Consider the following 17,123-nt stretch of genomic DNA (forward strand, 5'->3'; position numbering starts at 1 on the left):
CCCAGATGACCAAACCACCACCGGTCCGCAAGTCTGCAGTGGGATGGGCAAAGTTTAGGCTGACCTTTCCTGGCCCCAGTTAAGGCCCAAAAAGTGGACAATGATTACTTGAAAGGCTGACTTCCCACCAGCCTTAATTTCCAGGTTGGCAGGAGTCCAGGAACATAGAACAAAGTCCAGTGAGTCACCTTACTCAAGCCTTGATAGAAAAGGGAGGTGAGGGTGCCATGGTGTAACACTGCTGCTCAATGTACCATAGGACTATAAGTTGTAGGAGCAGAAGCAGAAGCAGACCATTCAGCCCACAGAATCTACTCTGCCATTCATTGAGATCACAGCTCATTAGAAAATCCTCAACTCCACTTTCCTTCCATTGTCCCATTAAGCCTTAATTCCATGACTGGTTAAAAATCAGTTTCTCAAATATACTTAAGCCTACCTCTACAGCCCTCTGCTTTAATGAATTCAACAGATTCATTACCCTCAAACAAGAAATTCCTTTTCATCTGTCATAAATAGGCCACCCCTTACTCGGAGATTATGCCTCTGGTCCTAAACTCTCCCACATAGACAACACAGAAGTGTGAAATGATTCAAGCCCCCCCCCCCCCAACAATCTAGTACATTGCGATAAGGTTGCCTTCCCCACAGGTCTTCAAAGCACAGTAGGTATTCCCTCCATACAGACTTAAAGATCCCCAAATCCTTGGGACTTGACTCTCCGCAAGATCACTCCACTTAACTGGTTCCAGATCCCAGGCCATAGGATTTGGGGAATGGTTGTAGTCCCAGTCCAGGCCATTGAATTACTGGTACTGAGTTCCCAGTTAAGCAAATCAGCTGGTGGCTTTCCTGAGGCAGGGCCTCACCTTCCACACCAGTGAGGGTTGGAAATAGCATTTATTAAATGCCTAAAATGTTAAATGGCTATGCAGCAGCCAGCATCAACAAGAAAGCATTCCCTACAAATACTTAGGGCAGTGGGATAGGCAAGTCCACCATCTGAAAGATCTTGGCCCAACATACTGCTTCAAGGATTTAAACTACTTCCGAACCAAATCTTTTCTTAAGAAAAAGTCCAAGAACATTTTATTAGCATTGTATCAAAATAAAAATTTTATCCCCAAAAAACATCTAAACATACAAACCAAACAGGAAAACAAATCAGTTTGAGGTACAAAAATAGTTTTTAGAAACATAAATATGTGCAACTTTTAAAATTACAAACCTTTTACATCAGGCATAATTTATGCAAAATCATGAATCCTTAATACCAGCGACAGATAAATGAAAAGAGCTCAATTAGTTCAGTGACATTAAAGGTATCTTAAAAATGAAGGATTTGTTTGTAACATTGCACTTTTTGACTAATGAAAAAACGGACTGTCAAATCCACTGTCCTGCTGAATAGTGTCTGTATTGGGGATCAAATGTGACAGATACTTCTGATGGGAAAGTTTGTTCATCTTTGTTGTCCAGCCATTCAGTGCTAGTTCCTGTTCAGGCTCAGTGCACTTAATATATTTATGAGGCTTTGTCCTTGTACTCAATGGATCCCTGTTAATAGCAGAAATACTGCTTTCTGCAACATCTTCCATTTGTTTGGTGTCTATTCTTGACACAAATGGAATTGTTTTACTTGAAAAGCAAGCACGTTCTCCATTAGAAAGAGAGCTAAGTTCAGAAGTTACAGAGGAAATGGAAGGTGACATTTGTGGAGCACCATTTGTAGCTGACTGTGGCTTGGAAGTGCCGCTGGACTCGTTGCGTATTATAGGTGTGCTACAATCTTCTACATGGCATACTTTTCCTCCAGCTTGCCTAAAATTAAAAGTGTCCATTTGACAAGGCCTGATGGCTTCAAGATGGGTAACAAAATCACCATCATCTCTTTCAGGAGTTTCTTGCGCATTATTTGGTGCCCTGGTCATAGGTTTGGAACAGACATATACTTCTGAATTATGTATAAAACATTTTGCAGGCAAGACACAATCCTGATTGCATGCCACTTGCAAAGATGTTCTGTCCTTATGACTATCAATAGAGTTCAATGTGGGGGCTTTGCTGTTACACATTTGGGAAGGGTACTTGGCCAAATTCTGAAAATGTCCAAGATTTGCAGTTTTGAGAAACTCGGATTTTGACACTGCACCATTCAGCTGATGACCATCTTTTGTTTCATAAAACAACGCAGTGTCTTTTTGTAAAATATCAGATGTTTCTTCAATTTTATGAATGTTAACTTGTTTATAACTTGTAGATAATTCTTCATCTGAAATGCCATTCTCTGCAGTTGCACCATATAAATTATTGTTCAAATTACGTGGCATAAATACTGTGCCTGTTGTGTGCTTTTTGAATTTCTGGACCTGGTCTTCATTGGAAGATGGTTTCTCAACATGATTTGCCCGCACATGGATTGATCCACTGGTCTCTTGATCATTCTCAGAAATGACTGGAGTTTGTTTTGAACTTTTCATATTTGGACAGGCTTTGGATGGAAGAAAGCAAGTAAAACACGTACACAAAGACTCATCCATGCAAAATGACAGATCAATTGACAGAACTAAGAACAAATTTCATCAGCTACAGTAGAAGCCAGATGCAAATGAAGTTAGAACAGAAAGCTAAGTGCCTGAAATATAAATATCAAATTGTCAACTTTGTTACAACAGTTCTTGATTATATACATCACAGTAATGTTGAAAATAATTAGCTATAATTCAGCTAAACAAAACCAATATGCACCTAGGCTGTTTCATTCATAACTACAGGGCATCCCAAAACACTTTGCAGGACTATGCCCTTTACTTTTGTTACGCTGCAGACATATTCAAATTAGAAGAGATGCGGGCTTGCACCACAGAGGGCTCAAGTTTTAATATTTCCACATTCTTATGCAGACTTAAAATCAGAGCCAACTGTCTTCGGCACCTAATTAAAGAGCAGATTAAACAAATCGTAAAAAGTACTAACCAGTGGGGTATGCAAGCAAAAACACATGCCTTCCTTCAAAGTTAATGGGATAAAACTTCTTTAAAATGATGGAAATAAGCAAAAAGTTCAACAAAATATGAAGAATCAGTATTGATACTTAATTTCTAGCACAAAACAGGCATCAGTCATTCACCAAGAACATAAACAGAAATTGCTGGAAAAGCTCAGCAGGTCTGGCTGCATCTGTGAAGAAAAAAAATCAGAGTTAACATTTTGGGTCTGGTGACCCTTCCTCAGAACTGACGGCAGCTAGGAAAATGTTGGTTTAGATGCAGAACATAGGAAGGGGGATGGGGTAGGGAGTAAATGACAGGATAAAAGGATAGAGCCCAAAAAGAGAGAAGAGCAATTGGATAAAGGAATTGATAACAATCTGGCTAGGAGGGTGAATGGGCACTGTTAGTGACTAACAATGGATAGTGTGCAATGGCAGGCTGTGATAACAAGGCCTGGTGTGTGGGATAGGGGTCTAAGGCATGGGAGAGTGTAGGCCCTAAAATTATCGAACTCAATATGGAGTCTGGAGGGCTGCAGGGTCCCCAAGCAGAAAATGAGGTGTTGTTCTTTGAGAAGGGGCGAGGCCAGAAGTGCGGGAGATGGGTCGGACCCGGTTGAGAGACGTGTCAACAATGGTGCTAGGGATTCCTTGGTCGAGGAAGGCGGCAGACATTTCGGAGGCTCCCTTGTCAAAGTTGGCGTCATCTGAGCATATGCAACGGAGACGGAGGAACTGAGAGAATGGGATGGAGTGTTTACAGGAAGTAGGGTGCGAGGATATATAGTCCAGGTAGCTGTGGGAGTCATAGAATCCCTACAGTGTGGAAACAGGCCCTTCGGCCAACAAGTCCACACCGACCCTCAGAGGATCCCACATAATCTACACATCCCTGAACACTACAGGCAATTTAGCATGGGCAATCCACCTAGCCTGCACATCTTTGGACTGTAGGAGGAAACTGGAGCACCCGGAGGAAATCCACACAGACACGGGGAGAATGTGCAAACTCCACACAGACAGTCGAACCTGGGTCCATGGTGCTGTGAGGCAGCAGTGCTAACCAGTGAGCCACCGTGCCATTGGTGGGTTTATAGTGGACATTAGTGGCCAGTCTATCCCCAGAAATGGAAACAGAGATTTCAAGAAAGAGAAGGGAGCAGTCAAAGACAGGTGAAAGTGAAGGCAGGATGGAATTTGGAAGTGAAATCGATGAACTTTTCTGATTCCGGACAAGAGGGGAGAGCAGCACCGATGATATGATTGATATATCGGAGAAAGAGTTGTGGATGAGGGCCGGAATAGAACTAGAACAAGAATGTTCCACGTACCCCATGAAGGGACAGGCATAACTGGGGTCCATGTGGGTACCAATGGTCATCCCTTTGACCGGAGAAAAATGAGAGGAGTTAAAAGAAGTTGTTGAGGGCGAGGACAAGCTCAACCAAGCGGAGGAGGGTGGTGGGTAGGTATGGTTCAGGCCTCTGCCCATTTACATCAATCTTTTTAGACCAAGCTATAGAATATTGCTTCCTAACATATTGAAAAGTTATCAGTTTTCTTGGTCTCTGAAAGTGCAGTTTGAGCTGACTGTTAGTACAAGTAAGTAGGGCTTGGGGCGGCTTAACTTTCTCTCTCTGATGAGAAGGTATTGCAGCATACAAGTTGACCTGAAAAACAAGTCAATTCTATTTATCCAGTCCCAACATCTTGCTTTTTCACATAGACTAACACCTCCCATTCCCGCTTTTCAGCCATGACATGCCACACTGGCACTACTAGTCAGCCTTAATTTTTCAATCCACAAATGCATATTTTACTTAGTGTTATCTTAAAATGGACAAATGTTTGTGTCATTTGCTTGATTCTTTCATGCACATCCATTCTTTGCATCAGGTGCCAATGACATTTCAAAATGGCAACCACCCAAACCCACAATTCACTTTCCTACTCGGTGTACAAGTCAACTCTAATTTTGGAGGGACTTCGAAAAGGTAGAGGTGTGTGCCAACATCTGTGGTAGAAACCTTACTACTTCCTAGCACACTATCAAAGGACAAACATGCTATACCACTGAAGTTTAGCAAGCATTTTTACCTCTCGAATACAGCTGACTTTTTAATATTATGTTCTCAAATAAAATCAAAACATTAAACACAATCAACAAAAGCAACCTTAAACTAGGAACAAAAAACCCAAAATCTGAATATACATATTCCAAAATATCATACTGACCTGTCAGGGTTTCAGCTTTATCACGCTTTCGATTTGGAAGAGGAGTTTCTAAAGCTTTGGCCATTGCAGCCAACTTGCTAGCAGCATTCATGATCCTCTTTTCAGCACTGAAAAAATGACAACCATTTTAAGTAAATCCCTATTGCCAGTACAATTAACTTAGTTCTTGAACTAATAACATCCAAGTGATCACAACCATCTGCTTCAGTGTCTGGGCTTTTCAAACATAATTTGCTATTGGTGAGGAGTGTAGGGATCAATAAACATTTGCTTCATGTATTAGAAGCCTAAAGCATTAGTTCAATGCCAAGAAATACTCCTGTTTTATAACAAGTATTCAATTTGCCTACACACATTACTGTACTCTTAAAAATAAACTAAGAATTTATTTTGAAATAGACCAATTAAATTGGATTAAAGTAGTACAATCTAAAAAAGCATGTGTGTACTCTTTAAACAATTGCACAAGTGAACAAGGTCAAGCTCAGCAATGTCAGTCTCAAGTTGAAAAGTCACCTATGAGGTACAGAGAACCGCCCTGTGGAAAAATGGCCCCATGTATTTTGCTGCCCTCAGAAGTGGAAGTTAAAAGCACAGGGAGAGAAAAGGCAAAATAAATTAAAATTAGAGCTTGACCAAATGCAGAGAACTGAAATAATTATGATACGTTCAAATATGTTAGCGCTTCCAGGTCATTGTTCTCCACAGTCACTGACCTCTGTCTCATTACTTCAAAATGTACATTTCCCCGATATATATTGATCCGTAGTTAAGAATCAGTAAGAAGTCTGCATTGGTTGGTCTTTGTCCTCTCAAAAAAGAAAGAAACTATTACAGGACTCTGGTTTCATATACACACCAAAAAAAAAAATGTCAGATTTAAAAAAGGTCAAATTCTGCCACTCAAAGTTTTGGTCTTATGCACTGGAATACTATTTGATCTTTGATTTCCGAAAGAGTTTTATGAGCATGTGCATCAAAAGGGACATTTTTTTCTTTCAGAAGTTATTCCTCATTGTCTCAAATGTCCATTTTACAACTTAATTACGTCATTAATACATTGGTGACCACAGTAAATAATGCTCTTTTAGAAGCTGCAACAAAAGATTTTTACCCATCATTGTTCCCACCATCTACTAGGAGTTGGTGGAGGCAAGTCAAGTAATATTTCCGCATTTTCCGTGCGGTTTGTTGACGTTCCTTCAATACCTCTGCACGAATCATTTCAGCTGCTCGCTTCTTACTTTCTTGAATATAACGAATCATGTCTCCTGCACAAATTAAGAAAAGTCCTTGAGATACAGGACTAAATGGGGAGGCGACAGACTAAATGGTATTATCACTGGACTATTAATCCAGAAACCCAGGTAATATTTTGGGTACCTGGGTTTGAAATCTGCCATGGTAGATGGTGAAATTTGAATTCAATAAAAATCTGGAATTAAGATTCTTTGGATGACCGTCAGGAAGCCAGAAAACTGCCATTCTTACCTGGTCTAGTCTAAGTGTGATGCCAGAACCACAGTTCTATTCCCGTGGGTCTGAATGGCAATCACTGTTGGACTGCAAATAAATTTGACAACCAATGCGCACAAAGCAAATCTCAAGGAAACAATGCAATGATGTCAGTTAAGTTATAACTGGGGAGTACTCCGCTGCTCTTCCCATAACCCGACAATCTCTAATCATTCAGTTAATACGCTCTTTTAATTCTTCTTGCCCAAATGGATGATTTCATACTTGCCTATAATACTCCATTTGCTAGATCTCTGTCCACTCATTTAACCTGTCTTTGTAACCTCATGTCCACACAGCCTAGTCAGCGACATCAATGTCCCACAAGCTAATGGGAAAACTCAACTCACCTTCTTATCTACCTTTGTATCATCAGCAATTTTAGCAATGATGCCGTCAGTCCTTAATCTAATTCATTTATAGAATATAAAATGTTGTGGCCCAGCATTGTTCCCTGTGGCATACCACCAATTGTCATCCTTCCAATCAGAACAAGACCTGTTTCTGCCTACCTGTTAGTCAGCCAATCTTCTATGCATGCCAAAATGTCACATCCCCACACCATGGTTTTAACTTTCTGCAATAACATGTGTTGTGGCACCTTGCCAAATGCCTTCTGGAAACTGAATTCCAGTACCTCTATCAGTTTCTTCTTATCCACAGAACATGTTACTTCTTTAAAGAATGCCAATAAATGGGTTAAACAGGATTTTCTTTTCACAAAACCGTGTTGACTCCAAATGATTACTTTTGAAGTTTTCTAAAAACCCTGCTTAGATTTTTTTTAGAATAATAGCTTCAGCTATGACAGAAACTAACTTGCCTGTAGTTTCCTGTCTTGTTCCCACTTTCTAATAAAATCTCCCTCAAATCTAGGAGATTTTGGAAAATTAGAACCAATGCATCTCAAGTCCCTTCTTTTAAAGATATAGGATATAGTCCACCTGGACCAATGGACTTGTCAAATTGCAGTAAAACAATGTGCTCAGTACCCACTTCTCTGGGTGATGATAATTTTCCTTCTTCCCTCCCTTCTGTTTCCTGAGTTAGAGCTATTTTTGAGTTGTTAATTCTACCCTATAAAGACTGATGCAAAATACTTGTTCAATTCATCTGACATCTCGATTTTCCATTGCTAATTCCACAGGCTCACTTTCTATACAATTAATGCCCACTTTTTGTTAATGTTTTCTAAAGAAAAGTTAATAGAAACTCTTAAATAAAAACTAAAAGAACTGCAGATGCTGTAAATCAGGAACAAAAACAAAGTTGCTGTAAAAGCTCAGCAGGTCTGGCAGCACCTGTGAAGAAAAAGTCAGAGTTAACGTTACCCGGACCCGAAATGTTAACTGACTTTTTCTTCACAGATACTGCCAGACCTGCTGAGCTTTTACGGCAACTTTGTTTTTGTAATAGAAACTCTTACTGTTTTTTATATTTCTATTTAAATTTTCTCTCATACTTTTAGTTCTTCTCTCTCTTATTGTCATTCTTTGCTGTTTTGTACATTCTGTCCAATCTTGAGATGTCACCTGCCGTTGTGTAATTATATGCTTTTTCTTCAAATCTGATACTATCTTTAACTTTTTTGTTAACTACTTTCCTTGGAATTTTTTTTTTCTCAAATGAACATACTTTTTAAACATTTGAAATATCCCCTTTAATGTCTGCCACTGCATCTCTCTTGACCTCTCTCAATAATTTTCCAGTTCACTTTAGCTAATTCTTTGTTCATTACTGCCCTATTTAGGGTTAAAACATGAATCTTGAACCCACTGGTCTCCCCCTCCGAATGTAATATTCAATCATATAATAATGACTTTAACGAGCCCTTATCAATCCCCAAATGATTGGTGAACAATGAGGTAAAACACATTAAAAAGCTGGCATTTTTACTGACTAATCATTATGCATTCAAGGATTATACCATTGCAGGCGTGTGAATATATTCGAAAATACCCTTCTCTGAATTCCAATCAACATCGACAAAATACATCAGGGAGCCATTAATTGATTAATTTTAAAAAGGTACAATGGGGAATTTGTTGCATGGTATCTACTTACGCCAGCATAATACATTGTAGGTATTCGCCAAATAAGTTTGCAAAGTTAAAGAGAAGTTTGTTGTGCCAAAAACTGATTAAGATCAATACTTGCATTGAAAACAGCTATGAGAAATGCCAGTAAAACTTGTTCTTTCACAGCAGCTATTTAAAATTATAAACCAAAAAGATAGATGTAATTCAAATTTCAATTCATTTAATTACAATTAGTCAACTATTCTATTACTGTAACATACATCAGGATTGGTAGAAAAGTGGATAGATTGATATTTTTGCATTTTGTAATTCTTGCATTGCACAGAAGATATGCACAAAAATAGACTGATGGTAACCACCTCGGATTTTGTCCACAGCTCTCAAATACTGACACCGAATTTCTTCTAACCCTTTTGCAGAGATCAACTTGCATGAATTCTCAGGGTTCCAATTTTCCTGTAAACTAAAAAGGGGAAAAATATTGGAAAGGTAGCTGTAAGCACATATTATGTTACTTGAAATAGCAAAATCTTAAAACAATTGATCATGTTCAGATAATTATGAGGGCTTCCAGTGTTGATATTTATTTTAGTCTTTATCTAATCTACAAAAACTAACTACTTTTGATGCTCAATATTTACTTGCCTAGGGTAGACTACTGAATGAATGGTGCTTTCTGTTCCCTCATCTTTCACATTCTGTTCAATGATCAGATCTGTGACTTGGCCTGATGATCAATTGATTTATATGGAGGCTGCTTGTTGAAGCACCATCACAGGAGTAGTCCAGAAATTTTGCATTATCTGAATGACTTGTGGTGTTCCCTACAAATTGCTTAAATCAATATCATCTATTGCACAAAATTTTGTGGGAATAGAATCACCCAGATTTTAGAACCAAAAGTAAAGCATAGCATTGGCTAGCATAAAATATATTTGGACAATACTGTTCTATGCAAATGTAGGTGTTAACAATGGTGTAATTTGCATGTGTACAATCTTACATCAACTTTAATATTCATAATTTGGTTTCTGTATGCATGAACTTTCATCTACATATTTAGGCTAGGTAGTGTGCATTTGTGAAATGTGGTTGGGGATTCTGTTACTTGAGTAGTTGGTTCATTAGAATAAGTTCAGCCGCCATATCCTCATCTTGGAAATAGAAAGAGATCTGCAACATAAAACTGTGCTCTACTTATTTCAGCAATGCTCCAGACAAAGATTTAAGTGCAAGAAAAATAGATTCAATGTGCTGATATTACGTTAAGAGGGAATATGCTAATGACATATGACTAGGACATACAAGAAGTGACCAGCACCATTTCATAGTTCATCTTCTGGTGCGCAGCAAGAAAGAGTACAGCTCCTGTAACAAGTGTTACTGAAACCATACAACAAATCTGTCTGTCTAGAAAGAGGACTCCTGCAACAGAATTCAAATAAACAGAAACTAACGTTGAGACCATCACACTTTTTATCCTCTTACACATTTTTTTGGAACTAAGTTGAAAATTAAACTTTGAACAGTAGTTTGTTTTTAAAAAAAGCACAAAAAGATAGATGTTTGGTTTTGGGAGTGGCCTGGAAAGATATTGCAAATTAATTACTACTCTAAGAACACTGCAGATGATTCAGCACAGCGATGTGTTTTGCTGAGGACTGGTAGCTAGTTGGATGTCAAATTGGTCAATCAATTGAAAACTGGCACTGGCCAGCCAATCACAGAAAATGGTGAAAAAGAAAGAAAAGCCAAGAGTGAACTAGTAGATAAGGTTTTGGGCAGGAGGCAGTTGTTCAGGAGGCTTCCAGACTGGTGCTGTTTTTGGATTTTGCACTCTCTCTCTAGTTATTCTCCAGTTACTGATTAGTTGAAAGTTCTGAAAAAAGAATCCCAATCAGCGATAAGTAGAAATCTTCAGAGGTCTGCGGAAACTGTCTGCATTGACTGGTGACTTTAGCATTCTTGAAAAGTTATCAAACTGGTAAATTACAATTTCTTTATTTTTTTAGAATTTATCCTTTAACTGTGTCTGTACATCTGTCTGTTGGTACGAGCATGGGGGTTTATTAGAAAAAATGATTGGGCTTATATCGTAGATATTAATTAGATTGCCTTGTTGTTTATGTTACAGTATTGTTACATTAAGAATAATAAATTGTTAATTTTTGTTTGAGGTATAAACTTGCTGTCCAAGATCTGTTATTTGTACAGCCTGGCTAGGAACAATTGAGAAATGTTGAGGGTCATTGAATGTTTTAATTTCCTGTCATCGTGAGGCTGATAGAGATAGCAAGTCAAACCAGTGTCATAACACTACATCCTGTGAACTACAGCTGATGTGAGATTGGCAGGTTTGTGCAAACACAGAACCACAACACAAGCTCTCTGTATAGCACAGGACCTGTGTACAAATCTGCAATATGTCAACCTGAATAAATCACCAAAGGTGAGGTTACGTAAAAGTTTCTTCCCAATATATGGTGTAAATAGTAGGTATAATTCTGCAGTTCAACAGTCCAAGTAGGGGGTTGTGCTAAAGGAATGTACGTTGGGAAACTCAGGACCACAATCTTGCAGACTCAGGCTCCCTTCAAGTGCTTCAGATACTTTGAGAAGTTGTTTAATTATACCAGGTCTTGATTCCAAATCAATATTTCGAGGCAAATGTGTAACTGTGGAAGACCCAACACAAGAAAGTTCTGATCTAACCTAAACAACTGCAGAAGAAAATTCCAAAATATTCTGTTCCAGAACATATTGATGCCAAAAGCACAGAAATATTAAGAACCGAAAAGCAAAATCCACTAAAGCAAATAGGAATTTAAGAACTGCAATGAAGGAGCGACATGGTGGCTCAGTGGTTAGCACTGCTGCCTCACAGAGCCATGAACTCGGATTCGATTCTACCCTCAGATGACTGTCTGTGTGAAGTTTGCACATTCTCTCAGTGTCTGCATGGGTTTCCTCCAGGTGCTCCAGTTTCCTCCCACAGTCCAAAGATGTGCGGGTTTGGTGGACTGGCAATGCTAAATTGCTTGTACTGTTCAGGGATGTGTAGATTAGGTGGATTATGCAGGATCGGTCTGGGTGGGATGCTCCGAGAGTCGGTGTGGACTTGTTGGGCCAAAGGGCCCGTTTCCACACTACAGGGATTCTATGATCTATGAAAGAAAAAAAGAGCCAAGGCAAGATTCAAGTACAATATGGCTCTTGTGATGTTAACTATTAGAAGTGTCTCCTGGGAATTCATATGCAGGATGTCAAACTTCACTGAAGATCAACAATATGTCAACTTATAACATCATTTAATTACTAAAAGAAAACAAAATAAAAAGGGACATGCACTACAAAGTTCTCGATTATTGGACTATATAGTATGAACATACCAAGAATTTGTTTTACTGTCAGTTGATTCACTTTCTTTAAGTCTTCTCACAAGATAGTCATTCTCATTTTGCAAAATATTTATGGTTCTTTGATGTTCCTCTGAAAAACAGCAATAGAAATATTTGAAAATTCATTATTATTAGATAATGTGATCAAGGCATTTTTTGCTTTTGTGAACCAAAGCCTTCTCTAAATTAATAAAGTGGAATGTTCACTATAGTTCAATTACTTAAGGACAAACAATTTGGCTTGCTTCAGAAAATCACATTATACAGCATTTGCTTGCATATAACCGTGTATCAAATTGCTGAACAGAATTCACATTTCAGACACTTTTAAATAGTGGTTTGATCATTATTTAGCTAACAAAGGGTGCAACTGCTTAAGTAACAGAATCCCCCATCCACATCTCAAAAACACACTAGTTAACCTAAATAAGTAGATGAAAGTTCACCAAATTGTGAATATTCAAGTTGATGTAAGATTACTCTCATCCTAAATTACACCCATTGTTAACCCCTCAATTTGCATAGAAAAGTATTATCAAATATTTTAGTCTAGCCAATGTTTTAGTTTATTTCAGTTCTAAAGTCTGGGTGATTCTATTCCCCAAAATTTTGTGCAATAGACATTGAACATTTATTAACATTAAAAAAAATGAAACGCTCATAACACATCAGTAACAACTTCCTAAACATGCCAGAAGTCACGAAAATGCGATTCCCAAACAAAAGCATGAGATTCCTTATTTCCATGTGAATCAGTACTTCTTACATCACTAGTAAACAGCCATTTTAATCAGATGACCTCTTCCTCACTTCACACTTGGAGCTTGTTCCCAGCCACACCTTTGCTTTCTTAAAAGACAAAGAGCCTTGAATGCTATAAATGCAAGAAAATACTAATAAGTCTGAAGGTATCCCTAATCAATTTGGCACTTTAGGGCTCTTCAGGACTCAGCTCAACAATTCCAGATCACAATCTCTGCTTTTTGGATACTGTGTGAAGATACTCCTTTTCACATTTAGCTTTTCTTATTTTCTCAACAACATTTCTTTCACCATGCATCATCAACCTTTTCATCTCTAATACATTTTATGCCATCCCATTTCAGACCTTCTAATTGGGTTTTGCCTCCTGCACACCTTTTGTGCCTCTGTACTTACTCGATACCTGTTGCATTCTAACTTTTACCACTTCTGAAGGAAGGTAATCAACTGAGAGTTTGATTCCATTTCTCTCCCTACAGATGCTGCAAGATCTGTTGTGCATTTACAGAAATTTGGTTTTAGGACTGTAAACAGGGTTAGGGTTAGGGTTAGGGTTAGGGTTATTGATCATGAGAAGTATTCAGGATATTATTTTTAAACTAATTGCCACTGACAGCTGAAAATGTTAAAATCAGAACCAAGCAAAGCAGATTTTCATGTAGTACATGAAAAGTACACGTTTAAAGGCATTGCTAAATACAAAAATTGACATTGAAACAAAAACTTAGACCATCTCTGGTGTGCAGAGAACAAAATTACATTGAATTTAATGCAAAATACCAATAGATTGTGGAACAGTAACTCCTGATAGACAATCAACAATTGTGCCACTGGTTAAATAAAAAGATTAAGGATGTTGTTCTCGATAAGGACGGGGAAACAAGCTGAAAGACAACAGCATCCTAATTTTTAAAAAAGTTTTACCCAACTTCCCCCTCTGATCAGTATCAGCCTAGTCTCACTTAAATTACTGTTGAATACTTACCTTTGACATGTTGTACTTCAATACTATGCTCATGAACAGTTTGCTGAAGCTGCCTACATGCTTTCTCCAGCTTTTTCTGGAGCTGCTGACATTCCCATTGTAATTTCTGTGCTTGTTGTCTGCATTGTTCATCACATGGCTGGTATTCAGGACTTAAGGTTTCCTTTCCAGAAACTAGGTCTGTAAACAGATTTTCAAATTTACATTAGATAGAGCTTTTAATACTATAATATAATGAAATGCATTTGCAGCACTTTTATCTCCGCAAAATCTTGCCAATCTTCTATATAAAGGAAATATATGAAATCATACAAAGAAAAAAAATGGTAACAATAAAACTGATAGCTTACTATAAATTTACTTTCTCCAAGTATACCCTAAACATTAAGCTGAAGGAGCAACAGATCTATACCAGAAGTGGTAGAATTTGTCCAATTCTCTTCAGACACAATATTATGGGGATTGTAAGAGGTAATATTTACAGCAAGATACATGGAAAAGAAAAATGTTCCCTGATGTGAAGCAAATCAAGCTTGCCTGGAGAGAAGTGGAACAGAGTAATTATTTTTGCAGTTGTTGAATTATTGGAGGAATTTTTAGATGGTGTAGGAAAACAAATGATCATTCTGAACTTACGTACCTCTGCTCTCCCCAACCCAATTCCCTAAAGCAAACACAGCCAATTAGCTGCAGGAGATTTAAAAAGTATTTATTGGGGATGGCGGGCGGGGGGAGTTAGTCAAATTTGGTTCACTCAGATGCGTGACATCAATTTGATTCTGATGAAATCTCATTCTACAGTTTTTCCACAGTTTGAACTGTTTTGTTGCATCTATTATGAATATAGCAGAAGGTGTATACTTATTGAAGAGAAGATAGGAATATAGAGCAATGGAGCCAGGAATGATAGGACAAGTATTTAAGACAGTGCATACCAATGGTATAACCTCCACACTAAATAAACCAGGCAGCATCCACTTTAAAGTTTGAGTGGATGATGATAGGGGCTTTCACTACTTACCTAATTTTCTTCTACATTTTCTGCTCATATGGATTAAAGGAAAGCAATTACATATTTTATTGAAATTGTAGGTTAAATGTGATGTCTAATTTTGTACAGATGAAAAATCTGGCAAAAGTAGATTTTTAAAAAAAAAAAAGTAAAAGTTAATGGTTTATTTTCTTTTTAGCTAATACAGTCACATGGTAGATTTAATGCATAATAGCTGAGAAAAAAAGGAAATTTCAAAATATTGAAGGACCAATTTATTAAGAATGTTTATTTCAGGAAATAAAAAATTCAATAATTAGTAACTCAATTGGAAATGATTCAAAAATTATTCAAATCAAAATGCCTTTAGAAGGTGAATTTTTGATGGTCTAATCATGAGCAGTTCAAATATTGGTGAACATCAGCTCGTTTACTTAACTCTTGCCAGAACAGAGAAAACTCAACTTCTATTCTTTTGCTGATTATTCACCTATAATTGGCAGTTAGAATTAACCTTATGCCAACTTTTAATGAAAACTCATTACCATCTATAATTTTCTGAATTGAATAGAACTATAAAGCAATGAAAAAACGCCACAAAAATTTCACTTAAAATGTTAACGATTTGAACCCATCACAACGATTAGAAATTTTTGAGGGCTTTACTTCTAACTGTGCACTATTGCATTAAATCAGTGATAATGTTTAACTTATTTTGTACAGTAACTGAAATACCATATTTAGCTTCACTTTGTTGTGCAAAACTTCTCAGCTTATTCTGTAAACGTTCAAATTCTTGTTTAAGTTGAAGTTCGGATGATTCAAGTTTTCTAAGCTCTACTTCCTTTGCTGCTTTGTATTCCTCATGTTGTCTTTCACATTCACTTAATGCATTCTGTAAATCCAATTTGTCCTCCTGAAAGAAATTAGGCACACAGCATATCTTTCAAGTCATTCAAAATAATATCTCAAACTGTAATTCATAATTATGAGCACCACAGTTCCTTGATATCAGAAACCGCTGTGTAAATAAATACAAGCAGAAATGTTGAAGGCATCCAAAACTCCCATTGTTAAAAGTTGCACTCTAAACAAATATGACTGATTCCCAAGCATGATGTGTTTGCCATTACATTTCACAGATACATTGATATGAAGACACCAGGGTTAAGTTCATGCAATGCTTAGAGACCACTTTGTGGGGATGAGCTCCCAAGTCAGCTTCATGCAGGTTACAACAATCTGGAAGGTAAATCTTAAAATAAAACATGAAATTAAAAAAAAATTACTTTTGTTGCCAGAACCAATCCTCAATGAAGCACAAATTTATGTTGGGCTGCATTTCCAAAAGTGGGTATCTTTCATTAGTGAAGCTACACAACTATGTGTAAGCTATCACAAGGAGCTATTTGGCCCAAATTCATTTCCCAGCTCATGCACAAAACTGTCCTTGTATGCAAACACAGTATCCATGATTAAAGATAACAATGTGTAGAGCTGGATGAACACAGCAGGCCAAGCAGCATCAGAGGAGCAGGAAGGCTGACGTTTCGGGCCTAGACCCTCCTTCAGAAAAGTTCCTACTATCCATGATTAAAGTTTAGGCAAAGATCTGTATCTCAGGTTGTGGATGAGGTTGTTGACTTGCTCGCGTAGCTGGCTTTTTCTTGTTCAGACATTTCGTCACCATGCTAGGTGACATCATCAGTGGAGCCTCTGATAAAGCAGTGTTATTCTCCTCCGCTTGGAATTTATACTGTCCAGTCCGTTATGGTGAGTAGTATCATTTCTGGTTTTGATTTGTATATGGAGTCCAATTCTATGTTTGTTGACTGCATCACGGGTGGAGAATCATGCCTCTAGGAATTCCCATGCGTGTCTAATGTTTGACTTGGGCTACTATGGTTACCGTGTCCCAGTTAAACCAATGGCCTTCATTGTCCAAGTGTACAGATATTAAGGAGAACTCGTCATGCCATTTTTTCTGATGCCTAGTTTCCTTCCTGTCTGTCCGATGTAATGTTTGTGGCAATCGTTGCATGGTATTACAGCTACCACAAACATTACATCGGACAGACAGGAAGGAAACTAGCAGCAAAACGGCATGAAGAACTCTCCTTAATATCGGTACACTTGGACAATGAAGGCCATCAGTTTAGCTGGGACAAGGTAACCATAGTAGCCCAAGCCAAACATAGACACACAC

At 37.8% G+C, this 17,123-nt stretch overlaps 1 protein-coding gene across 1 annotated transcript; it reads right to left on the reverse strand.

Moving 5' to 3' along the window:
* Positions 1–700: 700 nt before the first annotated feature.
* On the reverse strand, positions 701–16,607 carry LOC109936046 (centrosomal protein of 152 kDa-like). The gene is made up of 8 exons (XM_048615727.1): positions 16,566–16,607; positions 15,653–15,833; positions 13,927–14,106; positions 12,171–12,270; positions 9,141–9,244; positions 6,342–6,498; positions 5,228–5,334; positions 701–2,491 (listed from the first exon to the last, which is right to left on the reverse strand). Exons 1-8 carry the CDS (start codon positions 16,605–16,607, stop codon positions 1,368–1,370), a joined length of 1,995 nt encoding a protein of 664 aa, XP_048471684.1. The 3' UTR covers positions 701–1,367.
* Between the last annotated feature and the right edge of the window lie 516 nt (positions 16,608–17,123).

This window comes from Rhincodon typus, chromosome 33 (assembly GCF_021869965.1).
Source record: "Rhincodon typus isolate 14 chromosome 33, sRhiTyp1.1, whole genome shotgun sequence".
NCBI classification, from domain to species: domain Eukaryota; kingdom Metazoa; phylum Chordata; class Chondrichthyes; order Orectolobiformes; family Rhincodontidae; genus Rhincodon; species Rhincodon typus.

Bases quoted from the DNA above. Each gene is read 5' to 3' on its own strand.
- LOC109936046 (XM_048615727.1), bottom strand. From the start codon at position 16,607: ATGGTGACGAAATGTCTGAACAAGAAAAAGCCAGCTACGCGA. The intron at 12,271-13,926 runs GTAAGTATTCAA...GCTGTTTTTCAG, and splicing joins TGAAGTACAACATGTCAAAG to AGGAACATCAAAGAACCATA. The intron at 5,335-6,341 runs GTAAAAATCTTT...TCATTTTTTCAG, and splicing joins GATGGTGGGAACAATGATGG to TGCTGAAAAGAGGATCATGA.